At 51.5% G+C, this 24,636-nt stretch overlaps 1 protein-coding gene across 1 annotated transcript in view; it reads left to right on the forward strand.

Moving 5' to 3' along the window:
* The window catches only part of SPPL3 (signal peptide peptidase like 3), a 238,318-nt gene that overhangs the window by 59,197 nt on the left and 154,485 nt on the right, over positions 1 to 24,636 (forward strand). Inside the window, exon 3 of the mRNA XM_030218725.1 lies at positions 10,510 to 10,598. Within this exon, the coding sequence (XP_030074585.1) occupies positions 10,510 to 10,598 (89 nt within the window). The remainder of the gene's footprint in view (positions 1 to 10,509; positions 10,599 to 24,636) is intronic.

A 24,636-nucleotide genomic window follows, 5' to 3' on the forward strand; every position in this document is an offset into this window, starting at 1 on the left:
GAGGAAGGGGTAGCATCTCAAGAATATATAGGGCACTACTTCTACATGCTAACCCAGTGGAGCGATACCTATCAAGGTGGGAGAAAGCCATGGGGGAAACCTACACAAAGCCCCAGTGGAAAGTGGCACTTAGATCTCTGCTAGCAGTCTCGGTGTCTAGTGCCTTAACTGAAAACGGTCACAAAATATTATACAGCTGGTACTACACTCCCCATCGCTTGGTTAAAATGTTTAAAACAGGGTCAGCTTTGTGTTGGAGGCAATGTGGAGAAGTGGGGGATATGATTCATGTGTGGTGGGCATGCAAGCATGCGCAGGAGTATTGGGGGGAGATATTGAAGTTTCTAGGTGAAGTTACAGGAGTGAACTACCAGATGAGAATGGACTACTGCTTACTCCATTTTAGACCTACAGGAATTCCTAATGCCATACACCGCTTTGCCGTACAACTATTCGTGGCCGCCAAATTGGTGCTGGCGGCGGCATGGAAGCAACCTACACTTCCGGAACAGCGGTCAGTGTTGCGGAAACTGGACTATATTCATTTGATGTCGAAGTTGACAGCCTTACGCACTGGCCGTATTCCGCAGTACCATAAAACGTGGAACCCTTATGAACAATGGTTAACCTCTCGGACACCCCAGATCGATGTGTCACATGGACAAGTCTAAAGAGAATTGGTCACAAAACTTCCTAAGAGGAGGGACTACAATAGGGGAGGGAGGGTATTAGTTGGAAACATGTTAGTTGAAAGAGGAATTCTAATTTCTGTACAAAGATAAAGTGTGGATACTGTTATGTTTCTAATGGAAAATAATAAAACAAATTTGGAAAAAAAAAAAAATAAGCAAATTCCTTGTCATCAAGCAGATGAAGCCATTACGTATGGGTTATGTCCATCAACCAGCAGGGGAGATAGAGAGCACTCAAACTTTCACAGTGCCCTCTTGGCCAGCTAGCTCCACTGCCTCTTCAGTATTCTCTATCTCCCTTAGCAGGGTGGCTGCAGCTTGTTCGAGCTCCAGAAAAATCTGCCGGGAGGTGGTTCCTGGCTTGCCAGTTGTTAACCGGGGTGTTGGAGGCTATAGCAGCTTCACTTTAAAGGCACATAGGTTAGCCCTTTCCCTGCCTTACCCATACCTCTGTGGATGTGGACATATTGCCTTGCTTTCCCTGTCCTTACCCACTAACAGTGGATGCAGGCATATAGGTTCGCCCTTTCCCTGCCTTTCCCACTCATTTGAGCCTCCGAAGTCTTCAATACCTCTGCTTTCCTCACAGCTTTAAAAAAAAAAAAAAAAAAGTCGCGGCGCGTTTTTAAACGCAGAGACGCTGGAACAGAGGTTTTTGACCTGATTTTCAGCAGGATCGTAGTTGTACACTAGATCCTTTGAGGTAAGAGTGTTTTCCAACTCCTCCGGGGTGGGCCCGCGATCGGGGCGATTTTGGCGCGAAACCGCCATTTGGATTTTACCGCCGTTTTTTCGGCGATGGCTGCAGACAATGTAAAGCGCTGTTCCACTTGTGGCAAGCGCAAATCAGCAGCAGGGCTCTGTAAATCGTGCTGTATTGGCGTAGGAGCCGGCCCGAGCATGGCGAGCGATGTTTTCTTCCCGCTCTGAGCTGGCAGCGGGCGCCATTTTGCTTACACCGCATGGCGCGGCCTCCGTGGACACGGAGAGACCTGAGCCGGGTGGGGCTCCTCGAGATGAGGTTATTTCAGGAGTGGCTAGCACCGGACAGGATTTGGGTGCCCAGGGTGAGATTTTCTCCCCGGATTTTGTGCTTTTGCTGCATAAAGCATACATGATGAAAAGAGCCCTTCCTCAAGGGTCGCCTGAGGCTCCTCTGATTGACCTCCCCCCCCCCCTATGGATTCTGGCCTGGGACTGCCCAGTGAGGCTTTTTTCCCGGATGCTTGGCCTAAAGATAAGCGCAGAAGGGTTAATTCCCCTTCAGATTGTGGTGCACCTTTTTCCCCCCCCCCCCCGTGGTCTCGGGGTGTGAGGATTCGGAGAACTCTGCAAGACGTTCTTGGTCTGAGGAACCAGAGTCGGGTGCAGATTTACCACAGGATCTGGATGATCCCTCCGCGGTGAGGATTTTCCACCGTGATGAGCTGCCAGTGCTTATTTCAGATACCCTTCAGGCCCTCTCGATTGAAGATCCTGACAGTGGCATGGCCTCCTCGGGTAATCCCAGGATGGCTAGTACCAAGAAAGCTGCTCGGGCCTTCCCTTTGCATGACTTCATCCTAGAGCTTGTTTCGGCTCAGTGGGCTGACCCCGAGGGACCTTTGAGAGTTTCCAGGGCTATGGGGCAGTTATACCCTCTGCGTGAGGGACATATGGCTCGTTTTCAAATGCCTACAGTGGATGCCCTAGTCACTGCGGTGACAAAGAGAACTACCCTTCCTGTTGAAGGAGGTGTTGCCCTGAAGGATGTTCAAGACCGTAGGCTGGAAACAGCGTTGAAACGGTCCTTTGAAATTGCAGGTCTCACTGTTCGGGCGTCTGCATGCAGCTGTTATGCTGTGAGAGCCTGCCTAGCTTGGCTGCAACAGGCAGTGGCTCAGCCCGGAGATGGAGCGGAGCCCTTCTTGGATGTGGCTCTGCGGATGGAGGTTGCCTTGTCCTTTCTGGCTGATGCCCTTTATGACCTTGTCAGAGCTTCAGCTAAACAAATGGCAGTAGCAGTGGCGGCTCGCCGTCGTCTGTGGCTACGACACTGGGCAGCGGATATGGCCTCTAAGCAAAGGTTGGTGAAGTTGCCTTTTCAAGGACTTCTCCTATTTGGTGAGGAGTTAGAGAAAATTGTGAAAGGCCTGGGTGATCAAAAACCCCAGCGCTTGCCCGAAGATAGGCAGAGGCCTTCCTCTAAGGGTCAGGCGGTCCACTCCTCGTACAGACCTCGCTTCCGTGAAGCTAGAAGGTACCGCCCGGGGCGTTCTGCTGGGTTCACTTCACGTGCCCGTGGTCAGCAGAGGAACTCCTTTCGCTCGGACAAGCGTTCCGCAGCCGGTGGCTCAAGACCAGGAGTTCAGGGGCGACCCTCTCAGTGATGGTGCGCCGGCCCTCTCCTCGATGCCTGTCATCGGAGGACGGCTTTCCCTCTTTGTCGAGGAGTGGGCCAAGATTTCCTCAGATCAGTGGGTTCTGGACCTGATCAGAGATGGATACAGAATAGAATTCAACGCCCCAGTAAGAGACGTGTTTGTGGAGTCCCGATGCGGTTCTGCCGTCAAACGGGTGGCGGTGGAGGAGACTTTACAAGGTCTGATTCAGTTAGGGGCAGTGACCCCGGTGCCTCCCGCCGAGCAAGGCTGCGGCCGATACTCCATCTACTTTGTGGTGCCGCGAAAAGGTGGGTCCTTTCGCCCTATTCTGGACTTAAAAGAAGTGAACAAGTCCCTGAGAGTGTGGCATTTCCACATGGAATCCCTGCGCTCCGTCATTGCGGCGGTTCAGCCAGGAGAGTTTCTCATGTCTCTAGACCTGAAAGAAGCTTACTTGCACATACCGATTTGGCCCCCGCACCAGAAGTTTCTGAGGTTTGCGGTGTTGGGAAAACATTTCCAGTTCAGGGCCTTGCCTTTTGGCCTCGCCACAGCTCCCCGAACCTTTTCGAAGGTAATGGTGGTAGTAGCTGCTTTTCTCAGGCGAGAAGGTATCAGGGTTCACCCGAACCTAGACGACTGGCTCATCAGAGCAGACACTGCAACAGAGAGCTTACAAGCTACAGCCAGAGTGGTCTCAGTACTGCAATCTCTAGGCTGGGTCGTCAATATGGCCAAAAGTCACCTGTCCCCTTCACAATCTCTAGAGTTTTTGGGGGCCAGGTTCGACACAGTCTCGGGCTATGTGTTCCTACCCGAGCTAAGGCGGTGCAAGCTTCAGAATCAGGTCCGTCTGCTCCTGAGGATGCCCCGCCCGCGAGCTTGGGACATTGTCCAGCTGCTGGGATCGATGACAGCCACGATGGAAGTGGTGCCCTGGGCGAGAGCGCACCTGAGACCTCTACAGTATTCCCTACTCCGGAGATGGTCTCCTATTTCTCAGGATTACCAATGCAGACTTACTTGGCTCCCTGCGGCCCGTCTCAGCATGGAGTGGTGGCTGTCGGACAGCATGCTGCGGCGAGGAATGCCGCTGACGCTCCCCGTTTGGTGCCTAGTGGTAACAGATGCCAGCCTGAAGGGCTGGGGTGCACACTGCAAGGGGAAGCATGCCTAGGGTCTATGGACACCCGAGGAGTCGGAGTGGTCCATCAACCGCCTAGAGTTGAAAGCGGTGTTTCAGGCGCTTCTGGCTTTTCAAGTGACCCTGGAAGGATTGGCTGTCAGAGTGATGTCGGACAACACGACAACGGTTGCCTATATAAATCGACAAGGCGGAACATGGTGCGGAACATGGTGCAGAGCACTAGCCGCGCAGGCCGAACTGATTTGCCACTGGGCCGAGCTGCATCTTCAGTGTCTGTCGGCAGCTCATATTGCAGGTCAGAGCAATGTGCAGGCCGATTATCTGAGCAGGCATCAGATCGATCCAGCAGAATGGAATCTGGCAGACGAAGTATTCCTGCAGATCTGTGCCAAATGGGGCAAGCCCGTGATGGATCTAATGGCGACAAGTGCCAATACCCAAGTCCCGTGCTTCTTCAGCAGACGGAGAGATCCTCGCTCGGCGGGGTTGGATGCCTTGGCTCAACCCTGGCCTCCGGGTCTACTTTATGTGTTTCCCCCATGGCCCTTGATAGGGCGCCTGCTCTTGCGGATTCGGCTGCACCTAGGAGAAGTGGTCCTCATCGCCCCGGATTGGCCAAGGAGACCTTGTTATGCAGACCTCCGACAGATGCTCCTGGAGGCTCCTCTGCCGTTACCTCTGGTACGGAACCTGTTGACTCAGGGACCGGTAGCCATGGAGGACGCCGGCTGCTTTGGTCTTACGGCATGGCTATTGAGAGGGCGCAATTGAGGGATAAAGGTTATTCCAATAAAGTTATTTCCACTCTCCTGCAAGCCCGCAAGCGGTCCACTTCCGTGGCTTATGCCAGGATTTGGTGCCTGTTTGAGTCTTGGTGTGCTTCCAGAGCCATTGTTCCAATGCGGGCTCTTGTCTCGCCGATTCTGGACTTTTTGCAGGAAGGTGTACAAAAAGGCTTGGCCTATAATTCCCTGCGGGTGCAGGTGGCAGCGTTGGCCTCCCTTCGTGGTAAGGTGGAAGGCGTGTCTTTGGCTGCTCACCCAGATGTGGCACGGTTTCTTAGAGGGGTGCTTCGGCTCCGACCTCCAGTGCGAGCACCCTGTCCAGCTTGGAACCTGGGGCTAGTTTTGAAAACCCTGCAGGCATCTCCTTTTGAGCCGCTTCGGCGAGCATCGGAGAAAGACTTGACACTGAAGGCCGTTTTTCTGGTGGCCATTACCTCGGCGAGACGGGTGTCAGAGCTCCAGGCGCTGTCCTGTAGAGACCCATTTCTGCAATTTTCAGAGTCCGGAGTCACGGTTCGGACCGTGCCTTCCTTTATGCCGAAGGTGGTTTCAGCCTTTCACTTAAACCAGCCTATTTTCTTGCCCTCTTTTTCAGAGGAAGAGTTTCCAGAATCTTTTGGGGAGCTGCACCTTTTGGATGTGCGCAGGACTCTGCTGCAGTATCTGCGAGTTACTAACTCTTTCAGGACTTCTGATCATCTGTTTGTTTTGCTATCCGGTTCTCGCAGAGGGTCTCCAGCGTCTAAAGCCACTATTGCCCGCTGGCTCAAAGAAACTATCTTTTCAGCTTATCTGCTGGCCGGCAGGGTTCCGCCTGTAGCCTTTAAGGCACATTCTACTAGAGCGATTTCTTCCTCTTGGACTGAAACTGGAGCACTCTCTCTTCAAGAGGTATGCAGTGCAGCAACATGGGCTTCTAAGCTCTCCTTTGCCCGACATTACAGGCTGGATGTGGCTGCCAGGAGGGATGCGCGTTTTGGTGCACAAGTGCTAGCGCGTGGTGTGGCTTGTTCCCACCCTATCTAGGGATTGCTTTATTACATCCCATACGTAATGGCTTCATCTGCTTGATGACAAGGAAGGGAAAATTAGGTTCTTACCTTGGTAATTTTCTTTCCTTTAGTCATAGCAGATGAAGCCATGAGCCCTCCCATGAGATCTCATAATTTTAATATCCAAGAATTCAAGCTCAGCATCATTGATTCTAGAAGTAAATTTGATGTTAGGGTCCACCGTACTAAGCTACTCAATGAAGATCAGCAATTTGCGCAAGGGACCCTGCCAAAATAAAATCATGTCGTCGATAAACCTCTTCCACATGACCACTTTGCTGAACCAAGGAGAAGTGTACACAAACTTCTCCTCGAACTGGGTCATATAGAGGCAGGCCAATGCATTGCTACCCCTCTGACCTGAATGTAAAACCTATTGTCAAACTCAAAATAGTTATGACATATGACCAAAGTCATAAGCTGTTCCAATACTTTAATTTTAGAGTCCGATATACGCATCTTAGCCAGTTGTATGGCCTCACTCTGAGGAATATTAGTATAGAGAGCGGTAACATCCAGGCCAACCATGTAAAAGTCATCTATCATCTGAGGTTCCATTCCCTCCAATAATTGGATAAAATGCATAGAATCCCTGACGTAGAAATCCGCCTGTTTCACCAAGGGATTGAGCAACATGTCCATATACTTTGATACTGGCTCCAATACGGAGTCACGAGTTGATACTGTGGGCCGACCGGGTGGATCCTCCAGTGATTTATGGATCTTAGGGACAAAATAGATGCAGGGAACCTTCGGACAAGGATGGCACAAACATTTCTGTTCTGCTTTAGTAAAAAATGCCATCAAGAACAGCACGATTTACACATCTCTCAATCTCACCCTGTAACCACTTGGTGGGATCATGATCTATCGATTTGTAATATTGATCTTGACACAATTGACTATAAGCCTCCTGTATATATTTGTCCCTATCCATAACCACCGTCGATCCACCCTTGTCAGCCCTTTGAATAATAATTTGCTTTTTGTCAGCTAACTGTTGGATACCCTGTCGCTGAGTATTGGAAATGTTGCTACCACCTTCAGTACACCGATCCTCAATCTTGGCTAAATCAGCCAACACCAGTCTTTGGTAGGCCACTATAGACTGATCCACTGCGCCAGGAGGAACCCAGCGGGATCTACGTCCCACAGGTGGTAAACTGGTACTACTCTCATGACTATTACTAATGGTGCCGAAGTGCAACCGCAATCTAAGGTCTCTAAAAAATCTATAGAGACCACGCCTGGTCTCAAAAGCGTCATATTTATTAGAGGGTACAAACGACAATCCCTTTGCCAAAACACCCTCCTCTGACAAGAGCACTCTAGAAATATATTGATATTATTCATTTCTTTAAAGCCCTCTTTGTCTTGGTTATTTTGCTTCCTTCCTTGGATTCGACTACTGTGCCTGCTGCCTCATCTGGAAGCCTTAAAAAAGAATCAGGCAGCCCTTTGGCGGATTTTACTGCTTTCAGTGCAGTACCTGGCATATGTTTATGCTGTTTTTTTAATCTTGTCCTCATCACCTGAAGACTCACTCGGTGACAACTGAAACTGCACTCTCCTTCCCCCCATTTTATCTTTCCGACCACGGCGTTTTTTTGTCCATTCAACTATAGACATAACTTCTGGTGTAATCATATTCATCCCTACGAAATTTAGCTATTTTAATAGCTCTTTGTTCTTTACTATACGCCTCGATCTTTGTGTTATGCTCACTCAAGCTTTTGTCAAATGCTAATTTATCCTGAGCTCCCTTCATGGCGTTCTGCTTTTGAAATAAATCATCCCTATGTCCCTGAATCTCATCCTGCAATGCATCTATAGTGAGCAGCATAAGATCCAGGGAACATTGCGAAATTACCGAGTTCCACCTGGCGACATATTGATCATTGCCGAGAAATCTCGGTTCCTTAGTAATCCGGAGCCCACGGATTAAGGATGTGCCAAAAGATTTTCATGAGCCTGAAGGAAATGGGTGTCCTGCAAGAGAGCAAATGCAATTTCACCCGCAGCAGCTGTCAAAACAAGGAAAGCTGTTTATCAGACGAATTGAAACAGTTAACATTTATAAATCAGGACCTTTAAATCCGCACTCAGTATTTAGGGGAAAAACAAAAAGAACACAACCTTCCTCCAAGTCAAGCTTGCCCTGCAAACCCCCCTTCCCCTACACACATCACACACCAGACAGAGGACCAGCAAAAGAAGAGCTTTTGAATAGGATACGAGAGGGCCTGAGACCCCGGACCAAACACACAACCTTCCTTAACGTCCCTCCGGTCCGGCCCAGAATGTGACTGATGCCTTCCAGCAAGTGGAGACTGAGAAAAAAAGTTGTGACTCTATAGCCAGCCAATAAAAGCCCTTGCCAGCTAGAGAAAGATCCAGTAATCTTAGTCTCCAGCAGGTGGAAGGTGGTGAGCCCTTCAGTCTCATACTTTTCTATTCTTTCTCTTTTTACATTAAACTTTCTTTGGTATTGTAATTTTTCTCTTGTATCTCGGAGCATTTCGCTTTCTTTAGTATTGTAATTTTCTCTTGTATTCCTGTGCATTTTGAAAAACAAAACAAAACCTCTTTGGAGGTTTGCCTCCTGGGTCTTTCAGAGGGTGTCTTTCGAGTCTTGTTTGCTTCCAGAAAAGATTCCACGAGGAGGTGTTACTCTTTCAAATGGAGGAGGTTTGCCGTCTGGTGTGACAGCAAGGCCCTAGATCCTCTTTCTTGTCCTACACAGACCCTGCTTGAATACCTTCTACATTTATCAGAGTCTGGTCTCAAAACCAACTCCGTAAGAGTTCACCTTAGTGCGATTAGTGCTTATCGCCGTGTAGAAGGTAAGCCTATCTCTGGACAGCCTTTAGTTGTTTGCTTTTGTCAAAGCCCCCCCGTCAAACCTTCACCAGTGTCATGGGATCTCAACGTCATTCTCACCCAACTGATGAGAGCTCCTTTTGAGCCACTGAATTCCTGCCATCTGAAGTACTTGACCTGGAAGGTCATTTTCTTGGTGGCTGTTACTTCAGCTCGTAGGGTCAGTGAGCTTCAGGCCTTGGTGGTGCATGCATCGTATATCAAGTTCCATCATAATAGAGTAGTCCTCCGCACGCACCCTAAGTTCCTACCTACTGTGGTGTCGGAGTTCCATCTGAACCAGTCAATTGTCTTGCCAACATTCTTTCCCCGTCCTCATACCCGCCCTGGCGAAAGCCGTTTGCATACCCTGGACTGAAAGAGAGCATTGGCCTTTTATGTGGAGCGGACACAGCCCTTCAAACAGTCCGCCCAGTTGTTTGTCTTTCGATCCCAACAGGAGGGGAGTCGCCAATGGAAAACGCACAATCTCCAATTGGCTAGTAGATTGCTTTTCCTTCACTTATGCCCAAGCTGGGCTGACTCTAGAGGGCTATGTCAAGGCTCATAATGTTAGAGCCATGGCTGCGTCAGTGGCCCACTTAAAGTCAGCCTCCATTGAAGAGATTTGCAAGGCTGCAACTTGGTCATAAGCCCACACATTCACATCTCACTATTGCCTTCAGCAGGTTACCCGACGCAACAGTCGGTTTGGGCAGGCAGTGTTGCAGAATATGTTTGGGGTTTAGAATTCAACTCCACCCCCTTAGACCCATTTTTGTTTTGTTCCAGGCTGCACTCAGTTGATTTTTGTTTTCAGGTCAATCTTTGTTCTGTCCTCGCCGTTGCGAGGCCCAATTGACCAATGTTCATTGTTTTGAGTGAGCCTGGTTGCTAGGGATACCCCACATGTGAGAAAAGCAGCTTGCTTGTCTTGGAGAAAGCAAAGATACTAACCTGTAGCAGGTATTCTCCGAAGACAAACCCGCCCTACTCCCCTTTGGAGTTGGTTATTGTTTATATGCTTTTTGATTAAACCAAAGAGGCATGCTCGTGCGGTGGGTGGGAAGTCGTTCACAAATGCGCGGTTTGCGCTGCCCATGCGACAGAACTTTCCTGAAAGACTTTGATTTTTAATTTGCTTGCTGATTCCTGGGCCGCCGCGGATGATGACCCACATGTGAGAACAATCAGCCTGCTGTCCTCGGAGAATACCTGCTACAGGTATGTATCTTCGGTTCCCCATTCCTGTGCAGCTTTCTGTTTAGAATCTGAAGTAGAGAGAGATACTTTCTGTATCTTGAGATGAATAAGATTACTTCTGCAATCAGGTAACTCCCATGGGTTAAGACACTGTTTTTCATTCATGTAGCAGTAAAGGCAATTACAAAAAGCAATTATTTATATGACATGAATAAATGAGAATATTTCTAATATTTTAAAGCTTTGATATGGGTTTCTGTTATAGTTCACTAATGTTGATTATCTGTCAGCTTTTTGTTTTATTGTGTGGTTATTCTAAATACAGGCCGTTCATAAACTTTCTGAGCTGAGAAACTGCTCTTATGCAAGTTACTATTAAATGTCATCCTTTTGTTGTGTTTTTTGCAGGTCTCTTAATATGGACTTTGAGAATCAAGACAAGGAGAAAGACAATAATAGCTCTCCAGGGGCTTTCAATGGCAACAGTCCCAACAACAGTAAGAGTGGTGCTTCCCTTTCCCTTATATTTCTAGTTTATTTTACTGCCATAGCACCTTTCAAGCCTATAGTGGTCTACAAAATCAAAAATGTTTTATAGTTCAACATTTTTATTGATGATAATTTAAAAGAAATATGTGCAATAATAGTAGTCAGAAATTCAAATACTACTACTACTACTATTTAGCATTTCTATAGCGCTACAAGGGGTACGCAACGCTGCACAAACATAGAAGAAAGACAGTCCCTGCTCAAAGAGCTTACAATCTAATAGACAATAAAATAAAGTAAGCAAATCAAATCAATTAATGTGAACGGGAAGGAAGAGAGGAGGGTAGGTGGAGGCGAGTGGTTACAAGTGGTTACGAGTCAAAAGCAATGTAAAGAGATGGGCTTTCAGTCTAGATTTAAAGGTGGCCAAGGATGGGGCAAGACATAGGGGCTCAGGAAGTTTATTCCAGGCGTAGGGTGCAGCGAGACAGAAGGCGCGAAGTCTGGCGTTGGCAGTAGTGGAGAAGGGAACAGATAAGAAGGATTTATCCATGGAGCGGAGTGCACGGGAAGGGGTGTAGGGAAGGACGAGTGTGGAGAGATATTGGGGAGCAGCAGAGTTAGTACATTTATAGGTTAGTAGAAGAAGTTTGAACAGGATGCGAAAACAGGGAGCCAGTAAAGCGACTTGAGGAGAGGGGTAGTATGAGTAAAGCGACCCTGGCGGAAGACGAGATGGGCAGCAGAGTTTTGAACCGATTGGAGAGGGGAGAGGTGACTAAGTGGGAGGCCAGCAAGAAGCAGATTGCAGTAGTCTAAACGAGAGGTGACAAGGGTGTGGATGAGGGTTTTGGTAGAGTGCTCGGAAAGAAAGGGGCGGATTTTACGGATTTTATGGTTGTACATCACAGGGGTAAAGCGACATACATAGTAAAAACAACATGATATAGTCAGTCATCAAACTTTTAACATTTTTAGCCCCACCCCACCCCTCTAGAGCAGTGTATGATGGAACACAGAGCTAGACAACATATAAAAAAAAAAGTGATCAAAAACCGTCAAAATAGACAACTATATCATTCATGTAGTCAAAGCTACAAAGAAAAGGTATAAGTTACAGTATCATACATTATTCTCATACTTATCACCACCCAAGGGTTAGAAAAGGAGTATGTAATAAAAACAAATACCCTGTTACTAGTAAACATATAGTCTAGAACGCGCAAGAGAACTAACTCTATGAACCCCTCTATCTCTCCCCCAAATTGTTACCATTAAATTATGGTAAACGAACAACAACAAACACAGGGAGCCTGGTCTCTCCCCTGTGTTGACAGCAAGATATGGTGCAGCAAAAAGCATTCCATATCATCAAGCAGATCAATCCTAGACTGGTGGGTTGTGTCCATCTACCAGCAGGTGGAGATAGAGAGCAATCTTTTGCCTCTCCATATGTGGTCATGTGCTACCAGGAAATCCTCAGTATTCTCTCTATCTAGCAGGTGTGTGGTCACACGCAGCAGCTCTGGCTTGGTCTCCACGCCTATTTACTTAGGCTTTGTTGAGTACCTGGGGTTGAGGGCTCTTCGTGAGCAAGTGCAAACCTGGTGGTGCCAGGTCCCTCCTTTTCTCCCCCCTCCCGACTGGCTCCGTAAAAAAAATAAAAAAAAAAATAAAAATAAACCATAACAGTCTTGAAGCAGAAAAGGTTTTACTTGCAGCTGCTCACTGGGACACCAATTCGTTGCAGCTCGGAGCAAGAAGCAGGTAATTTTACCTTTCCATATCATCACGCTGATCAATCCATAGACTGGTGGGTTGTGTCCATCTACCAGCAGGTGGAGATAGAGATCAATCCTTTTGCCTCCCTGTACGTGGTCATGTGCTGCCGGAAACTCCTCAGTATGTTCTCTATCTCAGCAGGTGGTGGTCACACACAGCAGCAGCTCTGGCTAGGCCTCCAAGCCTAATTTTTAGGTTTTGTTGAGTGCCTGGGGTTGAGGGCTTTTCTTGAGCAAGTGCAAATCTGGTGGCGCCAGGTCCCTCCTTTTCTCCCCCCTCCCGCTGGCTCCGTTTAAAAAAAACAAAAAACATTTTGGACGTCCTTAAGGGCGTTTATTTCGACGTTTATTTAAACGTTTATTGCAGCTACTCACTGGGACACCAGGTCGTTACAGCTCGGAGCGGAAAGCAAGTAATTTTACATTTTTGTAGCGGGCAGGGGGTTCCCCGATTGATCTCCACGTGGCTGATGGCGTCGGAGAGCGAGGGCGCAAAGAATCGCTCCCCGGACCGCGTGTGCGCGTCTAGCGGGGATGCGGGGGTTTTAAAGTCTGATTCGCCCTTGTTGGGTGTCAGTTTGGAGGCCGGTCAGTGTCCCGGTTCTTCCTCCGGTGCGGCGGTTTTTCCCGCCATAAACGCCTATACCCCGCTGCTCGCCTCCGCCATCTTGGCCGGCCACGCTGCTCGGACGGCTTCTTCTTGGGCCGCCCTTGAGGTGGGAGACGTTAATGCCATGGCAGCCCTTCATTTGGGCGACGGCAGAAAAGCGGCTAAAGTTAAGCGCCGTTCTTCCCGCGCGGCTCCTTCACGGAGTGTCGCGCCGGACGCCATCTTGGATGCGCAGCATGTTTCTTCCCCGCTCTTGCGAGAGCCGGTTGAGGGTGCGTCTAGGGCTGTGGCCCAGGCTGCTGAAGTGCACAGTCTGGGGGGTTTCTCCCCCGAGTTTATTTTGCTGCTGCATCAGGCCTTCCTTATGCAAAACACTGCCCCTGCTCCCTTGTCCGATAAAGGGATTGAGGCCCCCGGAAGTAAACGCCCTCGGGTGGATTTCCAGGCCTTAGAGGACTCTGTCTCCTCTGATGTAGATGAGGGCAGCGTATCTGAGTTCTCCCAACGGTCCTTTGGGGATTCCTTGGAGGAGACGGATTCCCGCTCGGATGGAGCGGATGACCCCTCTGCAGCGCGGATCTTCGCTCAGAGGACTTGCCCAACCTGTTAATGCAGGCCATGAGCATTTTGAAGATTTCCTCTCCAGAGGACGTCTCTCCCTCAGCCCCTGTTGGCTCCGCCATTATGCTGGGGATGAAGCGCCCGCCTAGAACCTTCCACGTGCATGATGCCATGCGCACCTTGATTTCGGCTCAATGGGATGTCCCGGAAGCGAGCCTCAAAGTGGCTAGGGCTATGTCCCGCCTCTATCCTTTGCCTGAAAGTGAACGGGAGACCTTTCTTTGGCCTACCGTGGATTCTTTAATCACTGCGGTGACTAAGAAAACGGCGTTGCCGATGGAAGGTGGCACGGCCCTAAAGGACGCCCAAGACAGAAGGTTGGAGGCGGCCTTAAGGTCGTCCTTCGAGGCGGCTGCTTTAAGTTTGCAGGCCTCAGTTTGTGGTTCCTATGTGGCCAGGGCGTGCCTGACGATTGTGCAGCGGGCTTCCCCCTCGGATCCTTCCTTGAGGGCTGACTGGCCGGCCCTGGAATCGGGCCTGGCTTATTTGGCAGACTTACTGTATGATGTCTTGAGAGCCTCGGCTAAAGGTATGGCTCAGTCTCTGTGCGGCGGTGGCTTTGGCTGAAGCATTGGTCTGCTGACCACGCATCTAAGTCCCGCCTGGCTATGTTGCCTTTTAAAGGCAAGCTGCTCTTTGGGGTTGAGCTGGACAAAATTGTGACCGATCTCGGCACGTCTAAGGGCAAGAGGTTACCAGAGGTCAGGGCTCGGGCCAGTGGTGCTCGCCCTGGTAACTCCAGAGAACGTTTCAGGAAGCCCGTCGGTACCCAGGCCCGGGCAAGTTGGGCTCCTCTGCCCCCTCTTCCTTCAAAAGGAACTTCTCCCCCAAGCAGCATTCCTTTCGCAGAGACCAGCCGTCCCGGAGGTGCGCCCTCCGGTCCTCCCCCAGGGTCCTCGTACCCAATGACGGGGCCCTGGTCCATGGCCCAGTGCAGATTGGAGGACGTCTGTCCTCGTTTCTGGGCGAGTGGACCAGGGTAACTTCAGACGCTTGGGTTCTGGAAGTCATCAGAGACGGCTACAAGCTAGAGTTCTACCGACCCTTAAGAGACGGGTTTGTACTCTCTCCCTGCAAGTCTCCGGTCAAAGCTGTGGCAGTGCAGCAGACCTTGGACAACCTGATACGCCTGGGTGCGGTCGTTCCGGTGCCAGAAAATCAGATTGGCAAGGGACGTTACTCCATTTACTTTGTGGTACCAAAGAAAGGAGGTTCTGTCCGGCCTATCCTCGACCTCAAAGGGGTCAATCGGGCCTTGAAAGTGCGGCACTTTCGCATGGAGACTCTCCGCTCTGTTATAGCGGCAGTGAAGGCAGGGGAGTTCTTGGCTTCCTTGGACATCAAGGAAGCGTACCTGCATATTCCCATCTGGCCTCCTCATCAACGCTTTCTGCGTTTTGTAGTCCTGGGCCGACACTTCCAGTTCAGAGCCCTCCCTTTCAGGTTGGCTACTGCTCCGCGGACCTTCTCCAAAGTAATGGTGGTCATCGCGGCCTTCCTGTGAAAGGAAGGAGTACAAGTCCATCCTTATCTGGACGACTGGTTGATCCGAGCCCCCTCTTATGCAGAGTGCGGCAAAGCTGTGGACCGGGTGATTGCTCTTTTGAGCTCCCTGGGGTGGATCATCAACTGGGAGAAGAGCCAGCTGCGCCCGACTCAGTCCCTGGAGTATCTGGGAGTTCGATTCGACACCCAAGTGGGCAGAGTGTTCCTGCCAGACAATTGGATTGTCAAACTTCAGGCTCAGGTGGACCAGTTCCTAGTAGCCTCTCCTCTTCGGGCTTGGGACTATGTGCAGCTGTTGGGCTCTATGACGGCCACGATGGAAGTAGTGCCCTGGGCCAGGGCTCATATGAGACCACTACAACACTCTCTGCTGCAGCGCTGGACTCCGGTGTCGGAGGATTATGCTGTGCGCCTTCCCTTGGACCCAGCAGTGCGCAAGGCGCTGAGCTGGTGGCTGCAGACAGACAAGTTGTCTGCAGGAATGCCTCTGGTGACCCCGGAGTGGTTTGTCGTCACGACGGACGCCTCTTTGTCGGGCTGGGGAGCCCACTGCTTGGGAAGGACAGCGCAGGGGCTCTGGTCTCCTGCAGAGGCAAAGTGGTCTATCAACCTCCTGGAACTCAGAGCCATTCGGTTGGCGCTTTTGGAGTTCATCCCGGTACTGGCGTTGAAGCCAGTACGGGTCCTGTCAGACAATGCCACGGCTGTGGCCTATGTCAACCGCCAGGGAGGTACCAAGAGCGCCCCTCTAGCCAAGGAGGCCATGAATCTATGCCAGTGGGCGGAAGCGAACCTGGAACAGCTGTCAGCGGCCCACATTGCCGGAGTCATGAATGTCAAGGCGGACTTTCTCAGTCGCCATACCTTGGATCCCGGAGAGTGGCAGCTATTTGCTCAGGCGTTCTTGGACGTCACGAAGCGCTGGGGCCAGCCGAGACTAGATCTGATGGCGTCATCGGCCAATTGCCAGGTGCCGCGCTTTTTCAGCAGAGGACGGGACCCTCGATCCCTGGGAGTAGATGCTCTTCTCCAACAGTGGCCGACACAGGAGCTTCTCTATGTGTTCCCACCCTGGCCCATGTTGGGCAGGGTGCTAGACCGGGTGGCAAAGCATCCGGGCCGGATAATCCTGGTGGGTCGGGACTGGCCCAGACGTCCCTGGTATGCGGACTTGATCAGGCTCTCAGTGGACGATCCTCTGCGGCTGCCAGTGGAGCAGGGCCTGTTGCATCAGGGTCCCGTGGTGATGGAGGATCCCTCCCCCTTTGGTCTTACGGCCTGGCTATTGAGCGGCAGCGTCTGAGGAAGAAGGGCTTCTCAGACAAGGTCATCGCCACTATGCTGAGAGCGAGGAAGCGCTCTACTTCTACTGCTTACGCCAGGGTTTGGCGTACCTTTGCAGCGTGGTGTGAAGCAGGCTCACTTTCTCCCTTCACTGCTCCAATTTCTTCAGTGTTGGCGTTCCTGCAAGAAGGTCTGGAGAAAGGCCTGTCGCTCAGTTCCCTTAAAGTCCAGGTAGTGGCTCTGGCTTGCTTCAGGGGCCGCCTGAAGGGTGCTTCCCTGGCTTCGCAGCCAGATGTGGTGCGCTTTCTCAAGGGAGTTAATCACCTGCGCCCTCCTCTGCACTCAGTGGTGCCTGCGTGGAATCTCAACCTGGTGCTAAGAGCCTTGCAGAAGCCGCCTTTGAACCCTTGTCAAGGGCATCTCTGAAAGACCTGACGTTGAAAGCAGTCTTTTTGGTGGCTATCACTTCAGCCAGAAGAGTTTCCGAGCTCCAGGCACTCTCATGTCGAGAGCCCTTTCTGCAGTTCACTGAGGCAGGAGTGTCTATTCGCACAGTGCCTTCCTTCCTGCCCAAGATTGTTTCTCGCTTCCATGTGAATCAGCAGCTCTGTCTCCCTTCCTTTCGTAGGGAGGACTACCCAGAGGAATACTCTGCTCTCAAATATCTGGATGTGAGACGAGTCATCATCAGATACTTGGAAGTGACCAATGATTTCCGGAAGTCGGATCATCTGTTTGTCCTGTTTGCAGGTCCTCGTAAGGGTCTGCAGGCTGCTAAGCCTACAGTGGCAAGATGGGTCAAGGAAGCCATTGCAGCGGCTTATGTGGCCGCGGGGAAGGTGCCGCCTATCCAGCTGAAGGCTCACTCCACTAGAGCTCAGGCGGCCTCGATGGCAGAGGCCGGGTCTGTCTCCTTGGAAGAGATTTGCAAGGCGGCAACTTGGGCATCGGCCCATACCTTCTCCAGGCATTACCGCTTGACTGTGGCTGCTCGGGCGGAGGCCCGGTTTGGAGCTTCAGTGTTGCGGTCAGGGATTTCTATGTCCCGCCCTGGGTGAGTACTGCTTCGGTACATCCCACCAGTCTATGGATTGATCAGCATGATGATATGGAAGGTAAAATTATGTATCATACCTGATAATTTTCTTTCGAGTAATCATAGCTGATCAATCCATAGCCCCTCCCAGATATCTGTATTGTTTATATTCTGGTTGCATTTCAGGTTCAAGTTTAGTCTTCAGTTCCTGTTCAGGAGGACTTCGTGTTCAAGTTTTTCAATGGATTCTTCAAGAGTTGAGACGAATTTGTGTTACAGTGAGCTGCTGCATTCCTCTCCCCTCCGTTTTACGGGGCTGGATTGAGACTTAAATTCTGCCGGCGCTCCCTCCCGCTTCGTGCGGCAGTAGGGCAGCTTTGTACCCCTTCCGCTTCGGCGGTGTTAAGGTCAGTCAACTCCTCCCGCGGTTGCAGGATAAGCCAGATCCCCCCGCATCGGCGGGTGTGGTGTCCCTCCCCCGCTCCGCGGGGATGAGCTGGATGGATTCCCCTCCCCCACTTGTGTGGGGATGAGCTGGGTTAATTCCCCTCCCCTGTTTCGGCGGTTGTGAGCTGGGCAGAGTGTCCCTTTGTGGGTGTAATTCTCTAAGTGCTGAGTCCTGCGGATGGAGCTTGGATATCGACATACTGAGGAGTTTCCGGCAGCACATGACCACATATAGGGAGGCAAAAGGTTTGCTCTCTATCTCCACCTGCTGGTAGATGGACACAACCCACCAGTCTATGGATTGATCAGCTATGATTAATGGAAAGAAAATTATCAGGTATGATACATAATTTTACCTTTCCTAGCGGGCAGGGGGTTCCCCGAACGTTTCCCTCGTGGATCATGGCGTCGGATGGTAAGGGCGCAAAAAGCGCTCCCCGGACTGCGATCGCGCGACTAGTGGGGAGGCGCGGGGATTGGAGGCAGAGAAGCCCTTTTTGGGCGCCTTTCCGGACTTTGCTGATTTAGCCGGTTTATCCTCCGCTGGGGCGTCGGCAGCCTTTCCCACCTTAGGCGCCCATTCTCCGATGTCCGCCCTTCCGACGTCGGCCGCCCATGCAGCTTGGACGGCCTCTGGTATGGCCGCCTTTGAGTTGGGCAGCGGTAAGAAGATGGCAAAGTTTTAAGCGCCATGCTTCCCGCGCGGCTCCTTCGTGTAGTGACGCGCCGGACGCCATTTTGGATGCGCAGCACGCCTCTCCCTCGCTTTGTGAAGTGGAGGTTGAGAGTTCCTCTAGGGCTGTGGCCCAGGTTGCAGAGGTGCACAAACGGGGGTTTCTCTCCCGAGTTTATTTTGTTGCTGCATCAGGCCTGTCAACTGCAAAACGCTGCTCCTGCTCCCCTGTCAGATATGGAGGAAGAGGCTTCACTGATCAAGCGCCCTCGGGTGGATTATCAGGTCTTGGGAGACTCTGTCTCCTCTGATGTAGATGAGGGCAGAGTTTCTGAGTTCTCCCAAAGGTCCATTGGGGATTCTTTGGAGGAGGCTGATCCTCGCCCTGATGGAGGTGATGACCCCTCTGCACCGTGGCTTTTTCGCTCAGAGGAATTGCCTAACCTGTTCAAGCTATGAGCATCTTGAGTATTTCCTTTCTGGAGGAAGGCCCTCCCTCAGCCTCGGCGGGTTCCGCTATTATGTTTGGAACCAAGCGCCCTTCCAGGACCTTCCACATCCATGAAGCCATGAAAACTCTAATTTCGGCTCAATGGGATTCTCCAGAGGCGAGCCTCAAGGTAGCCAGGGCCATTCTGTACCCTCTGCCAGAGGGTGAACAGGAGGCCTTGCGCTGGCCGGCAGTGGACTCTCTAATCACTGCTGTGACAAAAAAGACGGCTTTGCCGGTGGAAGGTGGCTCTGCCCTTAAGGATTCACTGGACAGGAAATTGGAAGCGGCCTTAAAGTTAGCCTTTGAAGCGGCCGCCTTGAGTTTGCAGGCCTCGGTTTGCGGCTCCTATGTGGCCAGGGCATGCCTGACGGTGGTGCAGCGGGCCTCCCCCTCGGATCCTTCCTTGAGGGCGGATTGGCCGGTCCTGGAGTCGGGCTTGGCTTACTTGGCAGACTTGCTGTATGATGTGTTGAGAGCCTCGGCTAAAGGTATGTCTCAGACAGTCTCTGCCCGTCGATGGCTATGGCTTAAGCATTGGTCAGCTGACCATGCCTCCAAATCCCGCTTAGCCAAGTTGCCTTTTAAGGGCAAGCTGCTCTTCGGGGATGAGCTGGACAAGATTGTGACGGATCTCGGCAGTTCTAAAGGCAAGAGGTTGCCAGAGGTCAAGGCAAGGACCAGCAGTGCTCGCCCTGGTTCCTCTAAGGGCCGTTTTCAAGAAGCCTGTCGGTATCGCCCGGGCAAGTCGGGCTCCTCCTTCAAACAGAGGTTCTCCCCGAAGCAGCATTCCTTTCGCAGAGACTGCCGCTCAGGAGATTCTTCCTCCGGTCCTCACCCAGGGTCTCGTACCGAATGACGGGGCCCTGGTCCATGGCCCAGAGCAGATAGGAGGAAGGCTGTCCTCTTTTCTGGGCGAGTGGACCAGGGTAACTTCAGACGCTTGGGTTCTAGAAGTCATCAGAGACAGCTACAAGTTGGAGTTCTGCCAGACCCTGAGAGACGGGTTTGTGAACTCTCCCTGCAAGTCTCCCCTCAAAGTGGCAGCAGTTCAGCAGACTCTGGACAACTTGCTCCACCTTGGGGCGGTGGTCCCAGTGCCCGTAGAGCAGCATGGCCCAGGACGTTACTCCATTTACTTTGTGGTGCCAAAGAAAGGAGGCTCTTCTCGACCTATTCTCAACCTCAAGGGAGTCAATCGGGCCTTGTGAATACGGCATTTCTGTATGGAGACTCTCCGCTCCGTGATTGCTGCGGTACATGAAGGAGAATTCTTGGCATTCTTGGACATCAAGGAAGCTTATCTTTACATTTCCATCTGGCCGCCTCATCAGCGCTTCCTGCGCTTTGCAGTGCTGGGCCGACACTTCCAGTTCAGAGCCCTCCCGTTTGGGTTGGCTACGGCTCTGCAGACCTTCTCCAAAGTGATGGTGGTTATTGCGGCTTATCTCCGCAAGGAAGGAGTGGCAGTCCATCCCTATCTGGACGACTGGCTGATTCGAGCTCCCTCCTTTGCGGAGTGTGGGAGAGCGACGGACAGGGTCATTGCTCTTCTGAGCTCCCTGGGATGGATTATCAACCGGGAGAAAAGTCAGCTGTGCCTGACTCAGTCCCTGGAGTATCTGGGTGTTCAGTTCGACACCCAAGTGGGCAGAGTATTCCTGCCGGACAACCGGAGCCTCAAGCTTCAGGCCCAGGTGGGCCGGTTCCTAGCCTCCTCAGCTCCTCGGGCTTGGGATTATGTGCAACTGTTGGGCTCCATGATGGCCACGATGGAGGTAGTGCCCTGGGCCAGGGCCCATATGAGACCACTACAGCACTCTCTTCTGCGGTGCTGGACTCACGGTTTCGGAGGATTACGCAGTTCGCCTTCCCCTGGACCCAGTGATGAGAAGGGCGCTAAGTTGGTTGCTGATGTCAGACAAGTTGTCAGTCGGTATGCCTCTCACGTCCCCGGAGTGGATTGTCGTTACGACGGACGCCTGCTTGACGGGCTGGGGAGCCCACTGCCTGGGAAGGACAGCGCAGAGGATATGGTCGCCGGCGGAGGCGAAGTGGTCCAACAAACTCTTGGAATTTCGGGCCATTCGGTTGGTGCTTCAAGCGTTTCTTCAGGTACTGATACTGAGGCCAGTTCGAATCCTGTCAGACAATGCCACGGCCGTTTTTTATGTCAATCGCCAGGGAGGTACCAGGAGCACTCCCCCCTAGCCAGGGAAGCCATGAAGTTATGCCAGTGGGCAGAGGCGAATCTGGCCAGCTGTCGGCGGCTCACATTGCGGGAGTCCTGAATGTCGAGGCGGACTTTCTCAGTCGCCATACCTTGGATCCCAGAGAGTGGCAACTGTCTGCTCGGGTGTTCTTGGAGATCACGAAGCGCTGGGGCATGCCGACCTTGGATCTGATGGCGACCTCGGCCAATTGCCGTGCCGCGGTTCTTCAGCAGAGGACGGGACCTTCGATCTCTGGGGGTCGATGCTGTTCTCCAGCAGTGGCCGGTACAGGAGCTTCTCTACGTGTTCCCGCCTTGGCCTATGCTGGGCAGAATTCTCGGCCGGGTGGAGAAACACCCAGGCCCGGGTGGTCCTGGTGGGTCCAGACTGGCCCAGACGCCCTTGGTATGCTGACCTGATCCGGTTTTCCGTAGACAGTCCTCTGCGGCTGCAAGCGGAGCGGGGCCTCTTACATCAGGGTCCTGTGGTGATGGAGGATCCCTCCCCCTTTGGTCTTATGGCCTGGCTCTTGAGCGGAAGCAGCTGAAGAAGAAGGGCTTCTCGGACAAGGTCATCGCCACTATGCTGAGAGCACGGAAGCGTTCTACTTCTACTTACGCCAGGGTATGGCGTACCTTTGCATCATGGTGCGAGACAGGATTCCTGTCGCCCTTCACGGCGCCAATTGCTTCATTGTTGGCGTTCCTGCAAGAAGGTCTGGAGAAAGGCCTGTCGCTCAGCTCTCTTAAGGTCCAGGTAGCGGCTCTAGCTTGCTTCAGGAGTCGCCTGAAGGGTGCTTCCCTGGCTTCTCAGCCAGATGTGATGCGTTTTCTCAAAAGGGGTTAATCACCTACGCCCTCCTCTGCACTCGATAGTGCCTACGTGGAATCTCAATCTGGTGCTGTGGGCCTTGCAGAAGCTGCCCTTTGAGCCATTATCGTGGCTGTCTCTGAAGGACCTGATGTTGAAAGCGGTCTTTTTGGTGGCAATCGCTTCAGCCAGGAGGGTTTCCGAGCTCCAGGCACTCTTGTGTAGAGAGCCGTTCCTGCGGTTCACAGAGGCAGGAGTGTCTATTCGCCCAGTGCCTTCCTTCTTGCCCAAGATTGGTTCTCGCTTCCATGTGAATCAGCAGCTTTGTCTACCCTCCTTCCGTAGGGAGGATTTTTCAGAGGAGTATCGTGCTCTCAGATGCCTGGATGTTAGACGAGTTATCATCAGATACTTGGAAGTGACCAACGATTTCCGGAAGTCGGATCACCTGTTCGTGCTGTTTGCGGGCCCCTGTAGAGGTCTGCAGGCATCTAAACCTACCGTGGCACGTTGGGTCAAGGAAACGATTGTGGCGACTTATGTGGCCGCAGGGAAGGTGCCGCCTATCCAGCTGAAGGCTCATTCTACTAGAGCACAGGCGGCTTTGATGGCAGAGTCCAGATCCGTTTCCTTGGAGGAGATTTGCAGATTGGCAACTTGGGCGTCTGCTCATACCTTCACACAGCATTATCGCTTGGACGTGGCAGCTTGGACCGAGGCCCAGTTTGGAGCTTCAGTGTTGCGTTCTGGGATTTCCATGTCCCACCCTGGGTGAGTACTGCTTGGGTACATCCTACCAGTCTATGGATTGATCTGCTTGATGATATGGAAGGTAAAATTATGTATCATACCTGATAATTTTCTTTCCATTAATCATAGCAAATCAATCCATAGTCCCTCCCAGATATCTGTACTGTTTGTTCTAGTTCAGTTATATTTCAGGTTCAAGTTTAGACCAGTTCCTGTTCAGGAGGACTTCGAGTTCAAGTTCTTCCACTTGGATTTGCCTGGAGTTGGGACGACTTTGTGTTACAGTGAGCTGCTGATGCTTCCCCCCCGTTTTGGGGTGGTTGGATTCATAACTAAATTATGCCAGTGCTCCCTCCCGCTTCGTGCGGTAGTAGGGTAGCTTTGTTTCCCTCTTGCTTTGGCGGTGATGGGTTAAGCCAGCTCCTTCCGTGGTTGCGGTAGCAGGACATGCCAGTTCCCCCCGCGTCGGCGGGTGTGGATGCCCCCCCCCCCCCCGCTTCGGCGGTGGTTGGGTGGCGGAGTGTCCCTTTGTGGGTGTAATTCTCTGTTTGGTGATTCCTGTGGATGGAGCTTTGATATCGACTATACTGAGGATTTCCTGGAAGCACATGACCACATATAGAGAGGCAAAAGATTGCTCTCTATCTCCACCTGCTGGTAGATGGGACACAACCCACCAGTCTATGGATTGATCAGCTATGATTAATGGAAAGAAAAATTATCAGGTATGATACATAATTTTAACCGTAAACAACTGATCCCCTCCCCCCCCCCCCCCCCCCCAATTCTCTATAGGACACACCTGGATCCAAACAACTATTAAAGGGTGTTTAAAATGCCATTTCGGGCATGTGGTGAGAGGGATTGAATGTAAGGCTCCCACAGCTGAAGGAAAGCTTTTTCCGCTTAGGAGACAACTTTGACATGTGTTGCTTGCATAACATTAAGAAATGGAGTCTAAGGTCAAGATGGCGCTGTGTGAGAGCACAGCTAGACGCGACCCACTCTTCTCCCTAAACGCCAAGCAAGTTTGCTCCTTACCTGACCCTTTTGATGGGGAAAAGGAGAGGCAAGATCAGGGAGATTTCCTCTCTCCCTGGCGGGTCAAGCCAACTTCGCCAGGCAAAAATGGAGGATTTTGGAATCGCGCCAGGTCCTGGACAAGCTTCCACTCCTGTTGCTGAGGCTAACGCTGTGACGTTGGCTGACAGTGTAGACGGGGCTTCCCTTAGCCCCGTCGAACGTGCGGCTCCTCCACAACCGGGAAGTGGTTGTCTGCTGATGAGTCCTGACGTTCGTGACCCAAAGTGGATTACAGACCGAGCAGGGAGGGAGCCATCGCAGATCGAGGGAGAACGAAGTGCGGGCAAACTCCAGAGATGATTTCTGCTCCTATGCTGTCGTTACAGACTGTGAGTATCCTGGAAAACGCTGCCAAAGCACCCCTTCCTGAGTTGAATTTGGAGAAAATGAAAAAAACCAGCCGTAGTGACGCTAGAGTCACTATGGGACTTGACCTTTACTGCCCACACCTCTTTACAAGCTGCAATTATTAAGAATGCTGTAACTATTAAAACTTTGTCAGAAACTGCTTTATCCCAATTCCAACTGACTGAATTTCAAACTGCCGCAGTAAAATCTCTTACGGAAAGAACTCAAAAAATGGAACTTGTGGGACAAACTTTGATAAAGGATAAGAATTTTATTCAAAGGCGGTTGGAATATCTTGAAAAATCAGTCTAAACGCTTGAATTTGAGACTAATAAATTTTCCAAGTTCACCATTGGTAACTCCGATACAAATGGTTAAGAAATATCTCGTTGAA

Source organism: Microcaecilia unicolor, chromosome 11 (genome assembly GCF_901765095.1).
Source record: "Microcaecilia unicolor chromosome 11, aMicUni1.1, whole genome shotgun sequence".
Classification (NCBI taxonomy): domain Eukaryota; kingdom Metazoa; phylum Chordata; class Amphibia; order Gymnophiona; family Siphonopidae; genus Microcaecilia; species Microcaecilia unicolor.